We start from the raw sequence: 15,532 nt of genomic DNA, 5'->3' as shown, positions 1-15,532 counted from the left end.
GATGTTGCTTCAATATTTTCACAAAATGTTCTTTCCTCGTGAGAAAAATACTGACACAATACGACTCTGACATCCCTGTACATACAGCTGGTATGGTGTTTTCAGGCTTTGCAAGCTTCTCCCTGATTTCTCCAGACATAATGATGGACATGGACACTTCATGATACATCATGATACTTCATCATAATAGAAGATAGACAGACCTTCACAAAATTTAGCCTAGAAAAAGCTGCTGTTACATGACTTCTTGATCCTTTTTTTTAATCACTCCAGTGTTTTTGAGCAGAATTGTGACTAAGCCCACTTACTACCCCACACATGGATTGTTTCGGTTTTATTGGCAGTACACAAATGATTTTCCAAAAAAGCCAAACAACTGGACTGAGGAATGGTCAGGAACAACAACACTTTACAATTGTTCTGCTTTCCTTTTTGGAGCATTTCAGGATGTTTTCTTGTAACAGGAGAGTGTTTCTTTGCTGCCCTTCTTGCTCAAAAGTCTTCACTAAGCAAGCTCTGCCCTGGTGGCAACAACATTCTGTACATTTGAGGATGTCTTGCAGACTGCAACTGACCCTCTAACACTGAACACCTAGATCCTCTGTCAACTGTTCTCTTAGGTGAATTTTCTAGCAGCCTTTTCCTTTGTGTGTGGCCATTTTTCTGCAAACCAATGATGTCTGCAGGCTTTTTATTTAGAGCTAACCATGGGTAACGCCACATAATTAATTCAAGCACATTAACTGCTCATTGAGGTACTGAGAAGTTAATGATGCATTTAAACCACTCATATGATACAAGGTACAATATAAAAAATTTTTTCTTTAGTTTCTTTAATCTACAATGAGAGTTTTAACACCTCAGATCAACAGCTAGGTGGTGGAAACTAAAACACAAGTGGGGGTTCCAACAGGACAACCTGAAGCTTCTGGAATCAACTGTATTGGAAATGTTATGGATAATGCTTAAAAGACAGGCAAGTGCTGGAAAACCTTAGCCAGAATTATTCTGCAAAACTTGCTGATGACTGCAAAACTGTCTTTTCTGTGCAATTTGGTAATTTAACCAAATATTAATGGTATTAGCATGTGTTTATATTTGAGCCTGTATAAATAAGTTCCACAAGAAATTCAAATAGGTATAAAGGTTTCACCCCATAAAAAGAACTGTTCAAATCCATAATAAAATACCCCAAAATTAAAATGAGATTTATGCTGATGATGTCCGAATGTGGATGCTGATTAAATTCGGCTTTTCTTTTTACCCTAAGAAAGAATTTGTTTGTCATACAAATCAAATTTTAGAAAAATATCCTATTTCAAATACATCAAGAAGCAGAAATGATTAGATAAAGGCAGGTTGTTCCTTCAACATAACATAAAAAATGCCCCAGAAACATCAGGATGACTAACCCAATAAAAATGTATTTAAATTTGACAAACCACTGACTGAATGTGAGGAGTCCTTTTCCCAAGTAAGTTCTTCAGCATCTTGGAATACTGGACTTCCCGACGTCTATGAGTCGCTCACATTTCTGTCACTGTAGTACAAAACAGTTTGAACTGATGTCGAACAATTTATGAGACTATGATGAGACAACATTCAGCCTTCCAGGACTTCTGGAAAAATAATCTTTGGTCAGAGGAGTCTTAAATTTGAATTTTTGGACACATTTGTTATAAACCAAAGACAACATTCCAGATTCAACCATTACCTCAAACCCTCTGTGAAGCATGGAGGTGGAAGTGTCATGGTTTGAGGATGCCCTGCTGCAGGAGGATCAGGCCAGCTCACCATCTTAGAAAGAAAACGTGAGACCACCTGCATGTCGGGGTTCTGTTAGTCCCTCACATTTCTTTCACTGTAATCCAGAACATCGTTAAAATGGACAATCAGAAAGTTTGAACAGATGGTGCGCGATTTATAAGACAACATTATCAATCTGGCATTTGGAACAGATGCATCAGTCACTGTCACAATAACACAGTGAAAATAAGTTAGAAAACATGCTGAGGGGGTCTGAATGTCAGACAGCAGCGAGCCTGCCGAGTCCCACAGGGACACACCTGCAGGAGCCTGTGAAAGCTGCAGAAAAATCACACACTACACAGCTCCAACGATCACATACAGTAATGACATCAGTCAGCATCTGGCTCGTTGTTTCTGTAAACCAGGAGGTCAGGGTGGGCTGCATCTGATGCTTAGAAGAAAATGTTCAAATCTAACAGGAATAAACAACGAAGGCACTTCATGTTATCATGTTTTTCAAGACGGCAAAGATGAAATAGCCACAACTCAAATACTTTTACCAAAATCTTTACATCTTTAAAACTAAAAAATCCAAGGCTGTAAAAGCAATACTTTTCTTTCCGCTCAATTTTCCCAGCAGCAAACCTGACATCTTTAGATGTCTCTTAAACACAAAAACACATTTACTTAAAAAAAAAAAAAACATTTTAGAAATTTGTACCGTTATAAAATACTGGTGCACTTTCAGAATCTCATAATACAACCTGCTGCAAAGAAGGGTTTCATAATTTAACAGTCAATGTGATGGCAGGATCTGATGTGAGGAGTGTTTGTCTTAAATGCCCCCAGTGAAGGAAAATTCAATTTACACCACGTTTTTCCCTTTTTTTTTTAAGTCTGGCTATAGCATCTTCCTGCTGCCTTCCACATCTATCATTCCAGTCTCCAAAACTCTGCACCCTGCAGTCCAGATTGTTGCATCCACCCAGTCACCTTGTCTGGACCCATTCCTGGTCTCTCTGTGGAGGAGGAGAGAAGGAATGGAGGACGACTTCCAGAGAGAATGAGAAGACATTTCTTCCTCTTTCACACTCGCTGTGGGTTGCTGTCCCTGTTAACTCTGCGTCTGGGGAACAGCTTTCGCTTCAGCAGAATGAGCTGCAGGAGGAAGAAAGAAAGAAAATCTGAAACTGGCACAATCACAAAGCGCAAACAAATTATAGTGGTTCCAGCGCTTCTTTACAACAGTCCAGATAAAAACTAAATTGTCCAAACGTCAAAGGCCTTTCAAATAGTCCTAAATGTTACCCAAAAATAATGTAATCTCAACTCTTGCTGAACATTTTTGAAAAACGTCTTTTGTTGCACAAGTTTCTTGTTTTTGTCACTAGTTTGTTCCTGTATACATTTTCCCTTCCAGCCCTTTGTAAGCGTTTAATATACACTGTGCGCACAATTATTAGGCAAGTCTTATTTTTGAGAATTATTTTTATTAATCACCAAGTACAGTGCTCTCAGTTAATTCAAAATGATAATAAACCTCAAACAGGAAAGTTTAAGAAAGAAAAAGTGAGGTTTTGTACTTGGATGCATCTGATGGAGCAATGTCCTACAAAAAATCATTGTCTTTTGAAAGATCCAGCCTTCTTCCTGTACTACTGCTTGAAGAAAGTTTCTTCTAAAAACCGGCAGTAAGTTCAGGAGTTGGTTTTGAGCCCATCTTTAACCCGAAAAGGTCCAACCAGCTCATTTCTAATAATACCAGCCCATACCAGTACCCCACCTCCACCTTGCTGGCATCTGACTCAAAGTGGAGCTCTGTGCCCATTACTGATCCACCCATGAGCCCATCCATTCGGTCTGACAAGAGTTGCTCTCATTTCATCAGTCCATAAAACATTTGAATAATCGGTTTTCAGATATTTCTTGGCCCAGTCCAGATGCATCAGATTATGTGTTTTGTCCAGTGGTGGTCGGGTTTCATCCCTCCTTACTTTGGCCATGTCTCTGAGCATCTTGTACTTCTAGGTACTCCAGGTAGGTTGCAGTTATAGAATATCCCAGCACTGGAAGATAATGAGTTCCTGGTAGCTTCACACTTGATTCTTCTCAAATCCTTGGCAATTAATTTAAGTCTTTTTTTCTCAACACGTTTCTTGCAAACCTGTTGACTATTTGCAACAAAACCTTTAATGGTTCTGTAGTCATGCCCCAACATCCTAGCAGTTTCAAGAGTGCTGCATCCCTCTAAGACTCGGTCATTTTTGAATTCTCAGAGTTAAATTCGTTTTTCGGCCCATTTTGCTTAAAGAAAAGTAGCTGCCTAAAAATTATGGACACCTTCATATAGGGTGTTGACCTCATTACACAGGAAAACTTCACCTAGTTTGCTTAAATCCATTAATTCAGCTTGGAATTAAAAATTTGTCAAAATACTCACTTGCCAAATAATTGTTTACCTACTTTAATTAGTTAAAAAAGTGATAATCCATCCTTTGTTCCTTAATCTCTTAAACCGTGTTACACTTTTAGTTCAACTTGATTAACTAAGCGCCCAGTTTATAGGTGGAGGCAGCCGGCTCTACCCAGCGTGTTTCACTATTATTGGGATGTTCTTTTACTAATGCGCTTAATTTGGTAAAACACAAAAATTGCAACAGAGTACCCTCCCAGTGAGATACTTTCTTCTATGGATGTAACAAAACTCCAGAAAAACGGCTAAAATATGCCTCTTTTCTTTGATTATTGACAGTTGTGTCGTACTTGACGCTAGATTTTAGAGATTTTAAGATTTTAAACAGGCAAGTGGTGTTGGACCCAACCTAAAAACAATGAGAGAACCCACGCCATGCTCCATTCACAAAGACCCCCGGCCGGGCTTCAAACCCAGGACCTTCTTGCTGCTCGGCAACAGTGCTACCAACTGCACTGGGCCTCTCCTCTTTACAATTTTAGAAAGATAATCCCAGTCCTTTATGCCAAAGTTCACTATAAATTTATGTCAAATATTTCTACAGCAGGTGGGCTTTAAATATGTAATCTGCAAAAACAACAAACTGGATGGATGGAGGGAAGCTGGACTGAAGAGGGAAAAGTAAGGAAGGACACAAGGAAAGAGGGGACGTAGGACTCAAGAGAGGAGGACATTAGGGAAACAAATAAAAAAGGGCACAAGGAAGGGAGGTAGGAAGGAGAGAGGTAGAAAGGTTGGCTGAGGAGGTATGACACAAGAAAAAAAAAGAAGGAAGAAAGGGAGGGAGGGAGGGAGAATAACATGGGAGGAAGAAAAGACTGCAGGAAGGACACAAAAAGGGGGAGAGGGGAATGACATAAGGAAGGGAGGTAGGACTAGGATTGAAAAGAAAAGAAGGAAGAACGGAGTGAAGGGAAGAGGCCACAAAGAACACACAGAATGAAGAAAGGACAAGGTATGGAGGTGAGTCATAATGAAGGAGTCGCAAAGGTAAAGCAGCAAAGACCTTTTTAATCTCTCTAGTCATAACTGTACCTTCTCCAAGACTGCTGGAAAACCAGACTGCTGCCATGAAGTCATCAGCTGTCTTGTGATCAAGACCCTAAGCTAGTCTAACACATTCCTTAGTGGGAGGACTGGTCCCAGTGTGATGATGGGAGAGATTCTCCCGAGGTCATTCCAATTCTTAACCTTTCCTTAAGTTGGCTGAGGAGAAACTGAAAACCTTTGGATTAGGATAAAGGGCTCACAACAGCTCAATGCGATACCTGAGTTTCTTAAAAACCTGCCTGGAATTTTATTTGTTGGGTTTCCTGCCCTAAACTGGAAGACTGGGACTGGAAAACAGCCGTAACATCACGCTCAACCCATCTTGGCAACAACGAAGCCTAAAATAAATCAAACCAGATCTACAAAGGCAGTCTCGCCTTTCATGGAGGATGGCAGGGGGTCTTTCATTTCTGTTAAGTCGGGTTCTGGCCCAGCTGATCATTCCGACTTGACATTTGAGCTCAGAGTGAAAATTTTTATTGAAGCCCTGAATCATAGCACAAGCATGAATCATGGAAATAAAGATGTGATGGAGCAAATGTTATGTGTGTCTGCGTGGGGCGGTCCAATGCGGATACTGACCTGCTCAGCGAAGAAGGACATAACGGTGAAGACGACCAGAGTCACAAGGACACAGTGGGTCCAGAACTTCAGCTTGTCCCGGTACACCCGCCTGGAAAACGACATGTTTGAGGTAGTTAGAGCGCCTGCATTAAACACAAACCCCTCTTTGGAAGAGACACACACCCACAGCATCCTGGATCCCCTACCAAACTTCACAGTAGGCATGAGGTGCTTTTCTTTTCTGTTGTCAGAAAACTTTCAGACTGAACGTTGCAAGTTAATTATAAAATGCTAAAGTTCATCATAAATTCATGGCTGTTATTTCTACAGAGAGCTGGCTTTAAATATGGAACCTAGAAGTTATGCTTTACTAGTTCAATGTTCCTGAACAGTCTTTCTTCGATGTAAGAAACTGAACCGCTTCAATAAAAGGTTCTCAAAGTTCAATTTCTTCCAAAGTTTGCACTGTGAGATTAAGCAGCTGCAATACCAAATGAATTTATTTGAGTGTTTTGTACACATCTTTAAAAGCCAGTATCAATATTTGCGCAGGTGCTGTAGCTACCCATCCGAAGCTCCTTGGTCTAAAATAAAGTCTCTATTCAGAGCTGATGTCTCTGATAACAGGAGCAGGGATCCCTGACAAGAAGCCTTAAAGCCTCAGTGAGAGATTCCTACAAGTCCAACATGGCAACCCTTGGCCAGACTGATGACAGCCATAAATTATTCACTTAATATTCAGCTCATATCCAGTAAGGACTTTTTAATGTATTTATAAATCAACTCAGACATGAGGGGTACAAGATACATCACTTATCAACCAGAAGTGTTACGAATGCAGATGACTAACTGCATAATTTATTTTGCCACCTGCACATCTTTTACAGTGCTGTTTGTCTTTTATGTTTTTAATTTGTGTTTTTATTGTCCTGAATGTGAAGGATATGGTGAGCAGCTGAATGTAATTCAGTTCCTTCCTTAGGATTAATAAAGTATTTATTCATTGATTTATTTTGTATCATTAAGAACTGAATCTAATGAAGACAAAGAGACATCTGATCAATATAACAAAAGTTATTTATTGTGCTCGCCTCAAGCTTAATATCTTATTCAGGCCCAATTGTAAGATCTGGTTTGTGAAGTCCAATACAACCGGTCAAAAGTTTTAGAGTGCCTTTCTCATTTAATGGGTCTCTTTATTTTCATGACTATTTACATTGTAGATTCTCACCACAACAAACCTGTGAATGAACACACATTGAATTATGTAGTAAACAAAAGGTGAGAAATAACTGTTGTCTGATTTGCTCTCTTAGCATCTTCTCCATGAGTTTCATGAGGTCAACTGAAATGGTTTTCCAAAGAGTCTTGAAAGAACATCCCAGACGTTCTTTGAGAGACAGCCAAAGGTTAATATTTCAGTCATTACAGCAAAGCGCGGCTACTTTAAGAATTCTAAAATATAACATATTTAAAGTTATTTTACAATTTTTGGTTTGCTACATAATTGCATATGTGTTCATTCACTGTTTTGATGACTTCACTGAGAATCTAAATACAATGTAAATAGTCACAAACATAAAGAAAACCATTAAAAGAGAAAGGCGTTCTAAAACTTTTGACCAGTAGTATATATTAAAACAAACAAAAAATCTTCAAGTAATGGAAAACAAGAGTCACAAATGTATGTAATGTACAGGTCCTTCTCAAAATATTAGCATATTGTGATAAAGTTCATTATTTTCCATAATGTCATGATGAAAATTTAACATTCATATATTTTAGATTCATTGCACACTAACTGAAATATTTCAGGTCTTTTATTGTCTTAATACGGATGATTTTGGCATACAGCTCATGAAAACCCAAAATTCCTATCTCTCAAAATTAGCATATCATTAAAAGGGTCTCTAAATGAGCTATGAACCTAATCATCTGAATCAACGAGTTAACTCTAAACACCTGCAAAAGATTCCTGAGGCCTTTAAAACTCCCAGCCTGGTTCATCACTCAAAACCCCAATCATGGGCAAGACTGCCGACCCGACTGCTGTCCAGAAGGCCACTATTGACACCCTCAAGCAAGAGGGTAAGACACAGAAAGAAATTTCTGAACGAATAGGCTGTTCCCAGAGTGCTGTATCAAGGCACCTCAGTGGGAAGTCTGTGGGAAGGAAAAAGTGTGGCAGAAAATGCTGCACAACGAGAAGAGGTGACCGGACCCTGAGGAAGATTGTGGAGAAGGGCCGATTCCAGACCTTGGGGGACCTGCGGAAGCAGTGGACTGAGTCTGAAGTAGAAACATCCAGAGCCACCGTGCACAGGCGTGTGCAGGAAATGGGCTACAGGTGCCGCATTCCCCAGACCTGGGCTACAGAGAAGCAGCACTGGACTGTTGCTCAGTGGTCCAAAGTACTTTTTTCGGATGAAAGCAAATTCTGCATGTCATTCGGAAATCAAGGTGCCAGAGTCTGGAGGAAGACTGGGGAGAAGGAAATGCCAAAATGCCAGAAGTCCAGTGTCAAGTACCCACAGTCAGTGATGGTCTGGGGTGCCGTGTCAGCTGCTGGTGTTGGTCCACTGTGTTTTATCAAGGGCAGGGTCAATGCAGCTAGCTATCAGGAGATTTTGGAGCACTTCATGCTTCCATCTGCTGAAAAGCTTTATGGAGATGAAGATTTCATTTTTCAGCACGACCTGGCACCTGCTCACAGTGCCAAAACCACTGGTAAATGGTTTACTGACCATGGTATCACTGTGCTCAATTGGCCTGCCAACTCTCCTAACCTGAACCCCGTAGAGAATCTGTGGGATATTGTGAAGAGAACGTTGAGAGACTCAAGACCCAACACTCTGGATGAGCTAAAGGCCGCTATCGAAGCATCTTGGGCCTCCATAAGACCTCAGCAGTGCCACAGGCTGATTGCCTCCATGCCACGCCGCATTGAAGCAGTCATTTCTGCAAAAGGATTCCCGACCAAGTATTGAGTGCATAACTGTACATGATTATTTGAAGGTTGATGTTTTTTGTATTAAAAACACTTTTCTTTTATTGGTCGGATGAAATATGCTAATTTTGTGAGATAGGAATTTTGGGTTTTCATGAGCTGTATGCCAAAATCATCCGTATTAAGACAATAAAATACCTGAAATATTTCAGTTAGTGTGCAATGAATCTAAAATATATCAATGTTAAATTTTCATCATGACATTATGGAAAATAATGAACTTTATCACAATATGCTAATATTTTGAGAAGGACCTGTATTCAAAACAAGCCTTTTGAATTGCAGTCGATGGCAATTGCCAAATGGACAACATTTTTAATTCACCCTAAAATACACAAAACGCTAAATAAATTGTACCCAGTAGGGGTTAAATGTCTCAGCTAGGGTGCAACTTGCTGCAGAGATTTCATTTTTAATGTGGTTTAAAAAAAAAAAAAGCAAGATAACATTTTGTAGATAAAAAAATCTGATAAAGTAGTCTTAGCTACACATTTCTACATTACACGCATTCTAAAAATAGACAGCAACGTTTTGTGCTTTCCAGTGGTTAACAGTTTGATAACATACCAGTCCTGGAGCTCTTCCACATGCAGGAACCTGTTGCGGTACTCTCTGGGAAGCTCAAACTGGGAAGGCAGTGGGAACATGGATTCATAGAAGTCCCTCAACACAGCTTTCACAGTGGGAGCGTCCTTGTGGCTGTGGTCAATGTTGTCATTCAGACAGATGAACTTCCTGTTGGTGGTAAAGAGATGTCACTGCTGTTCATTTTCCGGGTTCCTACACATTTTTCATTACAGAATTCCATACTTTTCCAGAAACAAATTTCAAAATTTTTCCTTGCATTTTTTGCAACATATTCTAAGCGTCTGCGTATAAAATATTGCCCCGGACATTTTCAAATACTTGGGTCTTATCATCTGCAGGTCCTACAATAATGAAACAACCTTATTCTAAAATATGCTTCTGGATTTTGGAGTCCGCTACTGGGCCATCTCACTGCTTTTGTAGCATCTGGAGACTAACTTAGTTCACCTTTATCGCAGAATCCAAGAACCCTTAGACTCTTCTGTACTTTTATTTTGTTTTTAAGACTCCTATAAATGGCATTTTTAGTGTTTTTTTGACATTTGTGAACAAGTTTAGGAACCATGGGTATAGTTCAACCTAAATTTGAAGTTGTCTAGAAACAAACTACTGGTCCTTCTCAAAATATTAGCATATTGTGATGAAGTTCATTATTTTCCATAATGTCATGATGAACATTTAACATTCATATATTTTAGATTCATTGCACACTAACTGAAATATTTCAGGTCTTTTATTGTCTTAATACGGATGATTTTGGCATACAGTTCATGAAAACCCAAAATTCCTATCTCACAAAATTAGCATATCATTAAAAGGGTCTCTAAACGAGCTATGAACCTAATCATCTGAATCAACAAGTTAACTCTAAACACCTGCAAAAGATTCCTGAGGTCTTTAAAACTCCCAGCCTGGTTCATCACTCAAAACCCCAATCATGGGTAAGACTGCCGACCTGACTGCTGTCCAGAAGGCCACTATTGACACCCTCAAGCAAGAGGGTAAGACACAGAAAGAAATTTCTGAACGAATAGGCTGTTCCCAGAGTGCTGTATCAAGGCACCTCAGTGGGAAGTCTGTGAGAAGGAAAAAGTGTGGCAAAAAACGCTGCACCACGAGAAGAGGTGACCGGACCCTGAGGAAGATTGTGGAAAAGGGCCGATTCCAGACCTTGGGGGACCTGCGGAAGCAGTGGACTGAGTCTGGAGTAGAAACATCCAGAGCCACCGTGCACAGGTGTGTACAGGAAATGGGCTACAGGTGCCGCATTCCCCAGGTCAAGCCACTTTTGAACCAGAAACAGCGGCAGAAGAGCCTGACCTGGGCTACAGAAAAGCAGCACTGGACTGTTGCTCAGTGGTCCAAAGTACTTTTTTCGGATGAAAGCAAATTCTGCATGTCATTCGGAAATCAAGGTGCCAGAGTCTGGAGGAAGACTGGGGAGAAGGAAATGCCAAAATGCCAGAAGTCCAGTGTCAAGTACCCACAGTCAGTGATGGTCTGGGGTGCCGTGTCAGCTGCTGGTGTTGGTCCACTGTGTTTTATCAAGGGCAGGGTCAATGCAGCTAGCTATCAGGAGATTTTGGAGCACTTCATGCTTCCATCTGCTGAAAAGCTTTATGGAGATGAAGATTTCATTTTTCAGCACGACCTGGCACCTGCTCACAGTGCCAAAACCACTGGTAAATGGTTTACTGACGATGGTATCACTGTGCTCAATTGGCCTGCCAACTCTCCTGACCTGAACCCCATAGAGAATCTGTGGGATATTGTGAAGAGAACGTTGAGAGACTCAAGACCCAACACTCTGGATGAGCTAAAGGTCGCTATCGAAGCATCCTGGGCCTCCATAAGACCTCAGCAGTGCCACAGGCTGATTGCCTCCATGCCACGCCGCATTGAAGCAGTCATTTCTGCAAAAGGATTCCCGACCAAGTATTGAGTGCATAACTGTACATGATTATTTGAAGGTTGACGTTTTTTGTATTAAAAACACTTTTCTTTTATTGGTCGGATGAAATATGCTAATTTTGTGAGATAGGAATTTTGGGTTTTCATGAGCTGTATGCCAAAATCATCCGTATTAAGACAATAAAAGACCTGAAATATTTCAGTTAGTGTGCAATGAATCTAAAATATATGAATGTTAAATTTTCATCATGACATTATGGAAAATAATGAACTTTATCACAATATGCTAATATTTTGAGAAGGACCTGTAGGTAGTAAAATGTTTTTTTTCAGTAAGCCAAAAACAACTCTAACATTAGTGGGTAAATGTTACAATTAAGGCATGATTTGGCAACTGAAAGAAGGCTGACCTTCCCTCCATCCAGGACTCATACAGGTTCAGATCAATTTACTTTACCAGATCTGGAAAATGAAAGAAGCAAATTGCATATTTTTTCAGGACTGGGTTGGAGTCCCTGTATTTTACATGTTGTACTAGAAAATGGATCCACAGCCCCTGACAACAGCATTCATACACTTGATATTTTTCATATATATATAATTTGGATTTTATGTCAGAGTTTGACCATGATAATTGGTAGGATCAGTAAACATGAGACAAAAATGAACATTTGTAGTGTTTTTTTAATACTGAACATAACCCTGAACACACCATGCCCACAGTGGTGGCTGCATCATGCTGTGGTGGATTTTTGATTAGCATGTGCAGCATGTGTGCAGGGCCTTTGCCCTTTTTGCTGCTTAGGAAGTTGCTGAGCATCTTGCTGGTGTATTGGAACAAGCCAGGTGTATTTATACTATGATGATACAGTAACCATGAGCGAACTCTATTTATTAGTTTGATTTCTAATGGGTGCACTGGATTTTTTAAAGGGTTTCAGAGAGAAGGGGCTAAATAACAATGCATATAAGATTTTATTTTTGAAATATTTGGAAAACTACATCTGATTTTCCAACTGCTTCATACTTTTGCACTAATTAATGTTGGTCTATCACATAAATGCACTGTGGTTGAATGTTACTGAAAGGCAGCGTCATATAAAATCCTTCTCACCTGGGATTCTTCCTGATGTCGTCCAACTGGCCGACCACATGGGACACGTTGGTCCGTACCATCTTGAAAGCGATCTCCTCCTCTCCCATTATCTCAAACCTGTCAAAGAAGCCTTTTCATCTCAGTATTAAAAAAAGAAATATCTGAATAAGTGATGAATTTAGAAACTATAACCTCACTTGTATTTGTTCTGATCTCTAAAGGCTTTATGAATCTTCTCTGTGATGGGCTTGCAGTGAAGGACCAGGCCTTTTGTGACAGGAACCTGTAAATACCAAATGAAATAGGTCTTGTAATAAGGTACACAGGTCTTCAGCTTCATTTTTGTAACATTTGTTCAAATTTGTCAATAGCTCACCATGTTGGGATCATAATAGGCTTCCTGAGTGGGGCTCACCAGGTGGAGATGGGTCAGGTTAGTTGGGAGTGTTTTGGAGCAGTTTATCAGCATTTGCTCTAAACCTGTCAGATCCTACATTTGACATTCACAGTAAAAACATCAAAACCTGCAGAGCTTTTTCAGGAGAAGATGAAAAATCAGATCCTCAGACTGACCTGGAGACTGAGGGGAAGTTCATGGATCCTGGTGGCAAGAGTTCGGATCTCTCGGTCCGACAAAACGCCCGAGTGGTCCGTGTCGACCTCGTCGAACACTTCTGAGACGTTGAGCTGCTGCTGAGCGCTCATCAGGAAGTAAAAGTAGGAAAAGGCGAACTGCATGTCCTCAAAGTGCCGAACGCGGTGGCCCGAGGTTTTGTCAAACTCTTCCGGAAATCTAAAGGAAGCAATTCAGCTCGATTAAAGTGACGTCTCTTCACAAACATGCAGCTATGGGCAAAGTGAGCTGCAAAATACAAATAAAATTAAATTAATTATGTGGCTGGATATTTGACTCGTCTTCTTGGCTAAATTGGTGGAGTTTACTTGCAACAAGCATGATCTGTAAAGCACAGTTTATCCTACTTCTGATCCAAACTGTCTCCCTCAGAGGAAAGGAGATTTGTTAGGATGTTCAAGAACAACCAACCGAAAGAACAAGACTCAGGTCTGCCATAAAGAAGAGCTTGCTGGAAAACCAGTGTCACAGTCTGCAAAGAAGTAAGTTTAACATCAACATGGACTGAGAGGCCAAGAAAGACGCCCCTGCTCCAAAAGTGACACATTCAAGCTTGACTTATATTTGTGGCTGTCCACGTGGACAAGCTAAACGACTTCTGGGGGAAAGTTGTACGTCAGATGAAACAAAGAGGATTCTGATTGATTATTGCTTTTGAAAAGCACAAGAGTTGAATGTTGTATTATCTTCACTCTCTTTTAAAAGAAAAGTTCAAATGAATCATTAAAAACTCAAAATAGTACAATATTAATTCCCATGATGAATGGATATAATCCTCATCTGAATAATATTTAGGTGTAAGCCCTTACGTGTCCTGGAGCTCCTGCATGACGAGACGGTCGATCATGTGTGGCATGTGTGCGGGCACTTTTCGCGATGTGAAGCCAAACTGGCCGTTGAGCAGCTTGTTGACGTAGCGCAACGACTCTGCAAAGGTGTCCTGCAGCTTTCGTCCTGTTGCTGCACCATCAGTCCTGTAGGAAAACTCTCTCTGAAGACGTTCCTCCTCCTGGGAAAGTTAACACATGTAGAAATTAAATGCTTTCCTTTAGAATAAAATCCTAAAAAGGTTTGGGATCTGCTTACCTCAAGCAAGGCCTGGAAATATTTTCTCCTCTCCCAAGGCAGAAAACCTCGGTCTGAGGAGGTGAAGTGCTGGAGCTTCCTCCCGACTCCAAGAGGGGCCTTAGCAGGAATCTCCTCACTCCTTTTTTGGGAAATGTTGTGGTGAAGTTTGGACGTCTCGGGCCTCTCAATTACAGGATTGAGAAGATGATGTTCAGGATTTAAAAGATTTTTTATTTTGTTGTCAATGTGCGGCAGGATGAGAGAAGGGGTTGGTGTATTTTTCATAGGCTCCCTTTGCATTTTCTCATGTGAGTTTTGATTTTTCTTCATTTTATTTCCACCTGCACCTCCATCTTCCTCCAGGTCTTTATAGGCCCTCCCCTGGACATTTCCTGGTTGTACATTCATGTCCTGATGCTTCTCAGATGGAGAACGATATGGTTTTAGAAGTTCAGCCTTGGTGAGATTATAACCCTTCATTGTAATGTCACCTATTAAAAGTTTTTCCTCCAACCTTTTCAGCTCATTTTGCACAACAGGAGGTAAAACTGATACATTTACTAAAGGAACCTCTACGAGAACCTGAGATTCAGCAGGTTGGTTCTTCTGGATCTTCGGCCCTCGTTTTTCCTCGGGAATATCCAAGAAAGGGATAACTGGCTCAGGCGACGGGGTGAGTTTGGACTCTTCTTCTGCCTCTTTGCTCCCACCCCGGGAAGCATTAGTCTGAGGAACCTCACGTGTGTCGACAGCAAAGCTGAAGCTCATTGTGAACTGAGTGTCATCCTCTCTCTGGAAGGTGATGTTGTACTGCACCTGGGTGGCGTTGTGTCCCGGATAGAGCAGCAGATGAATGGTTTTCCACTTGTTGGCGACAGAAGTATGTCGGACCACGGAGTTGTCCCTGACGTGGGCCTCGGAGACTCTGCGAGCCACCTTCTCAAAGCTGAAATAAGGCCTGGTCTCACCTAGAGGGAGAGTGTAGAGGCTCTGGTTTCTAAGCAGGGTCACATGGTGCAGCTCGCCAAAGTGCTCTGAAAGACAGACATTATTTGTGTTTTTTTTTACATAAAATGACAAGTAATAATGAAACTAAAACAAGATAAGTACTTATAATATCAGTTATCTTTAAACAGACCTTGGCCACAGTCGCCGACATCGAAGCCACAGGAGAGCACGTTGCAGGCCTGATCACAGAACTTGTCTGCCAGCCACGAATTGGCACAGCCTTGATTGCAGTATGACGTCCCCCCAATTCCCCCAAGACCACCTCCGAGCTGCCACACCGGTCCACCAGCTCCTCCGGGGCCGGCCCCGCCGACGCCTGCAGGAAAGCGGTTGTTTCCTGCGCCTGTCGGAGAGAATTAGCCATGAATTAAGCTTCAAACTAAC

General features: G+C 41.0%; 1 protein-coding gene across 2 annotated transcripts in view; it reads right to left on the bottom strand.

The window, feature by feature from the left end:
- Nucleotides 1-319: 319 nt before the first annotated feature.
- gnptab (N-acetylglucosamine-1-phosphate transferase subunits alpha and beta) overlaps nucleotides 320-15,532 on the bottom strand; it is a 33,078-nt gene continuing 17,865 nt past the window's right edge. For both annotated transcript variants that reach the window (XM_047389464.1, XM_047389463.1), the window contains 10 exons: nucleotides 15,279-15,491; nucleotides 14,159-15,174; nucleotides 13,882-14,081; nucleotides 13,012-13,231; nucleotides 12,815-12,928; nucleotides 12,636-12,721; nucleotides 12,457-12,555; nucleotides 9,411-9,578; nucleotides 5,855-5,945; nucleotides 320-2,907 (listed from right to left, as the gene is read on the bottom strand). In XM_047389464.1, coding sequence (XP_047245420.1) covers nucleotides 2,836-2,907; nucleotides 5,855-5,945; nucleotides 9,411-9,578; nucleotides 12,457-12,555; nucleotides 12,636-12,721; nucleotides 12,815-12,928; nucleotides 13,012-13,231; nucleotides 13,882-14,081; nucleotides 14,159-15,174; nucleotides 15,279-15,491 — 2,279 coding nt within the window. In that variant the 3' untranslated portion in view covers nucleotides 320-2,835. The remainder of the gene's footprint in view (nucleotides 2,908-5,854; nucleotides 5,946-9,410; nucleotides 9,579-12,456; nucleotides 12,556-12,635; nucleotides 12,722-12,814; nucleotides 12,929-13,011; nucleotides 13,232-13,881; nucleotides 14,082-14,158; nucleotides 15,175-15,278; nucleotides 15,492-15,532) is intronic.

This window comes from Girardinichthys multiradiatus, chromosome 17, assembly GCF_021462225.1.
Source record: "Girardinichthys multiradiatus isolate DD_20200921_A chromosome 17, DD_fGirMul_XY1, whole genome shotgun sequence".
NCBI lineage: Eukaryota > Metazoa > Chordata > Actinopteri > Cyprinodontiformes > Goodeidae > Girardinichthys > Girardinichthys multiradiatus.
The sequence above is the reverse complement of the archived record's forward strand: the minus strand, read 5'-3'. Positions and strand labels throughout refer to the sequence as shown.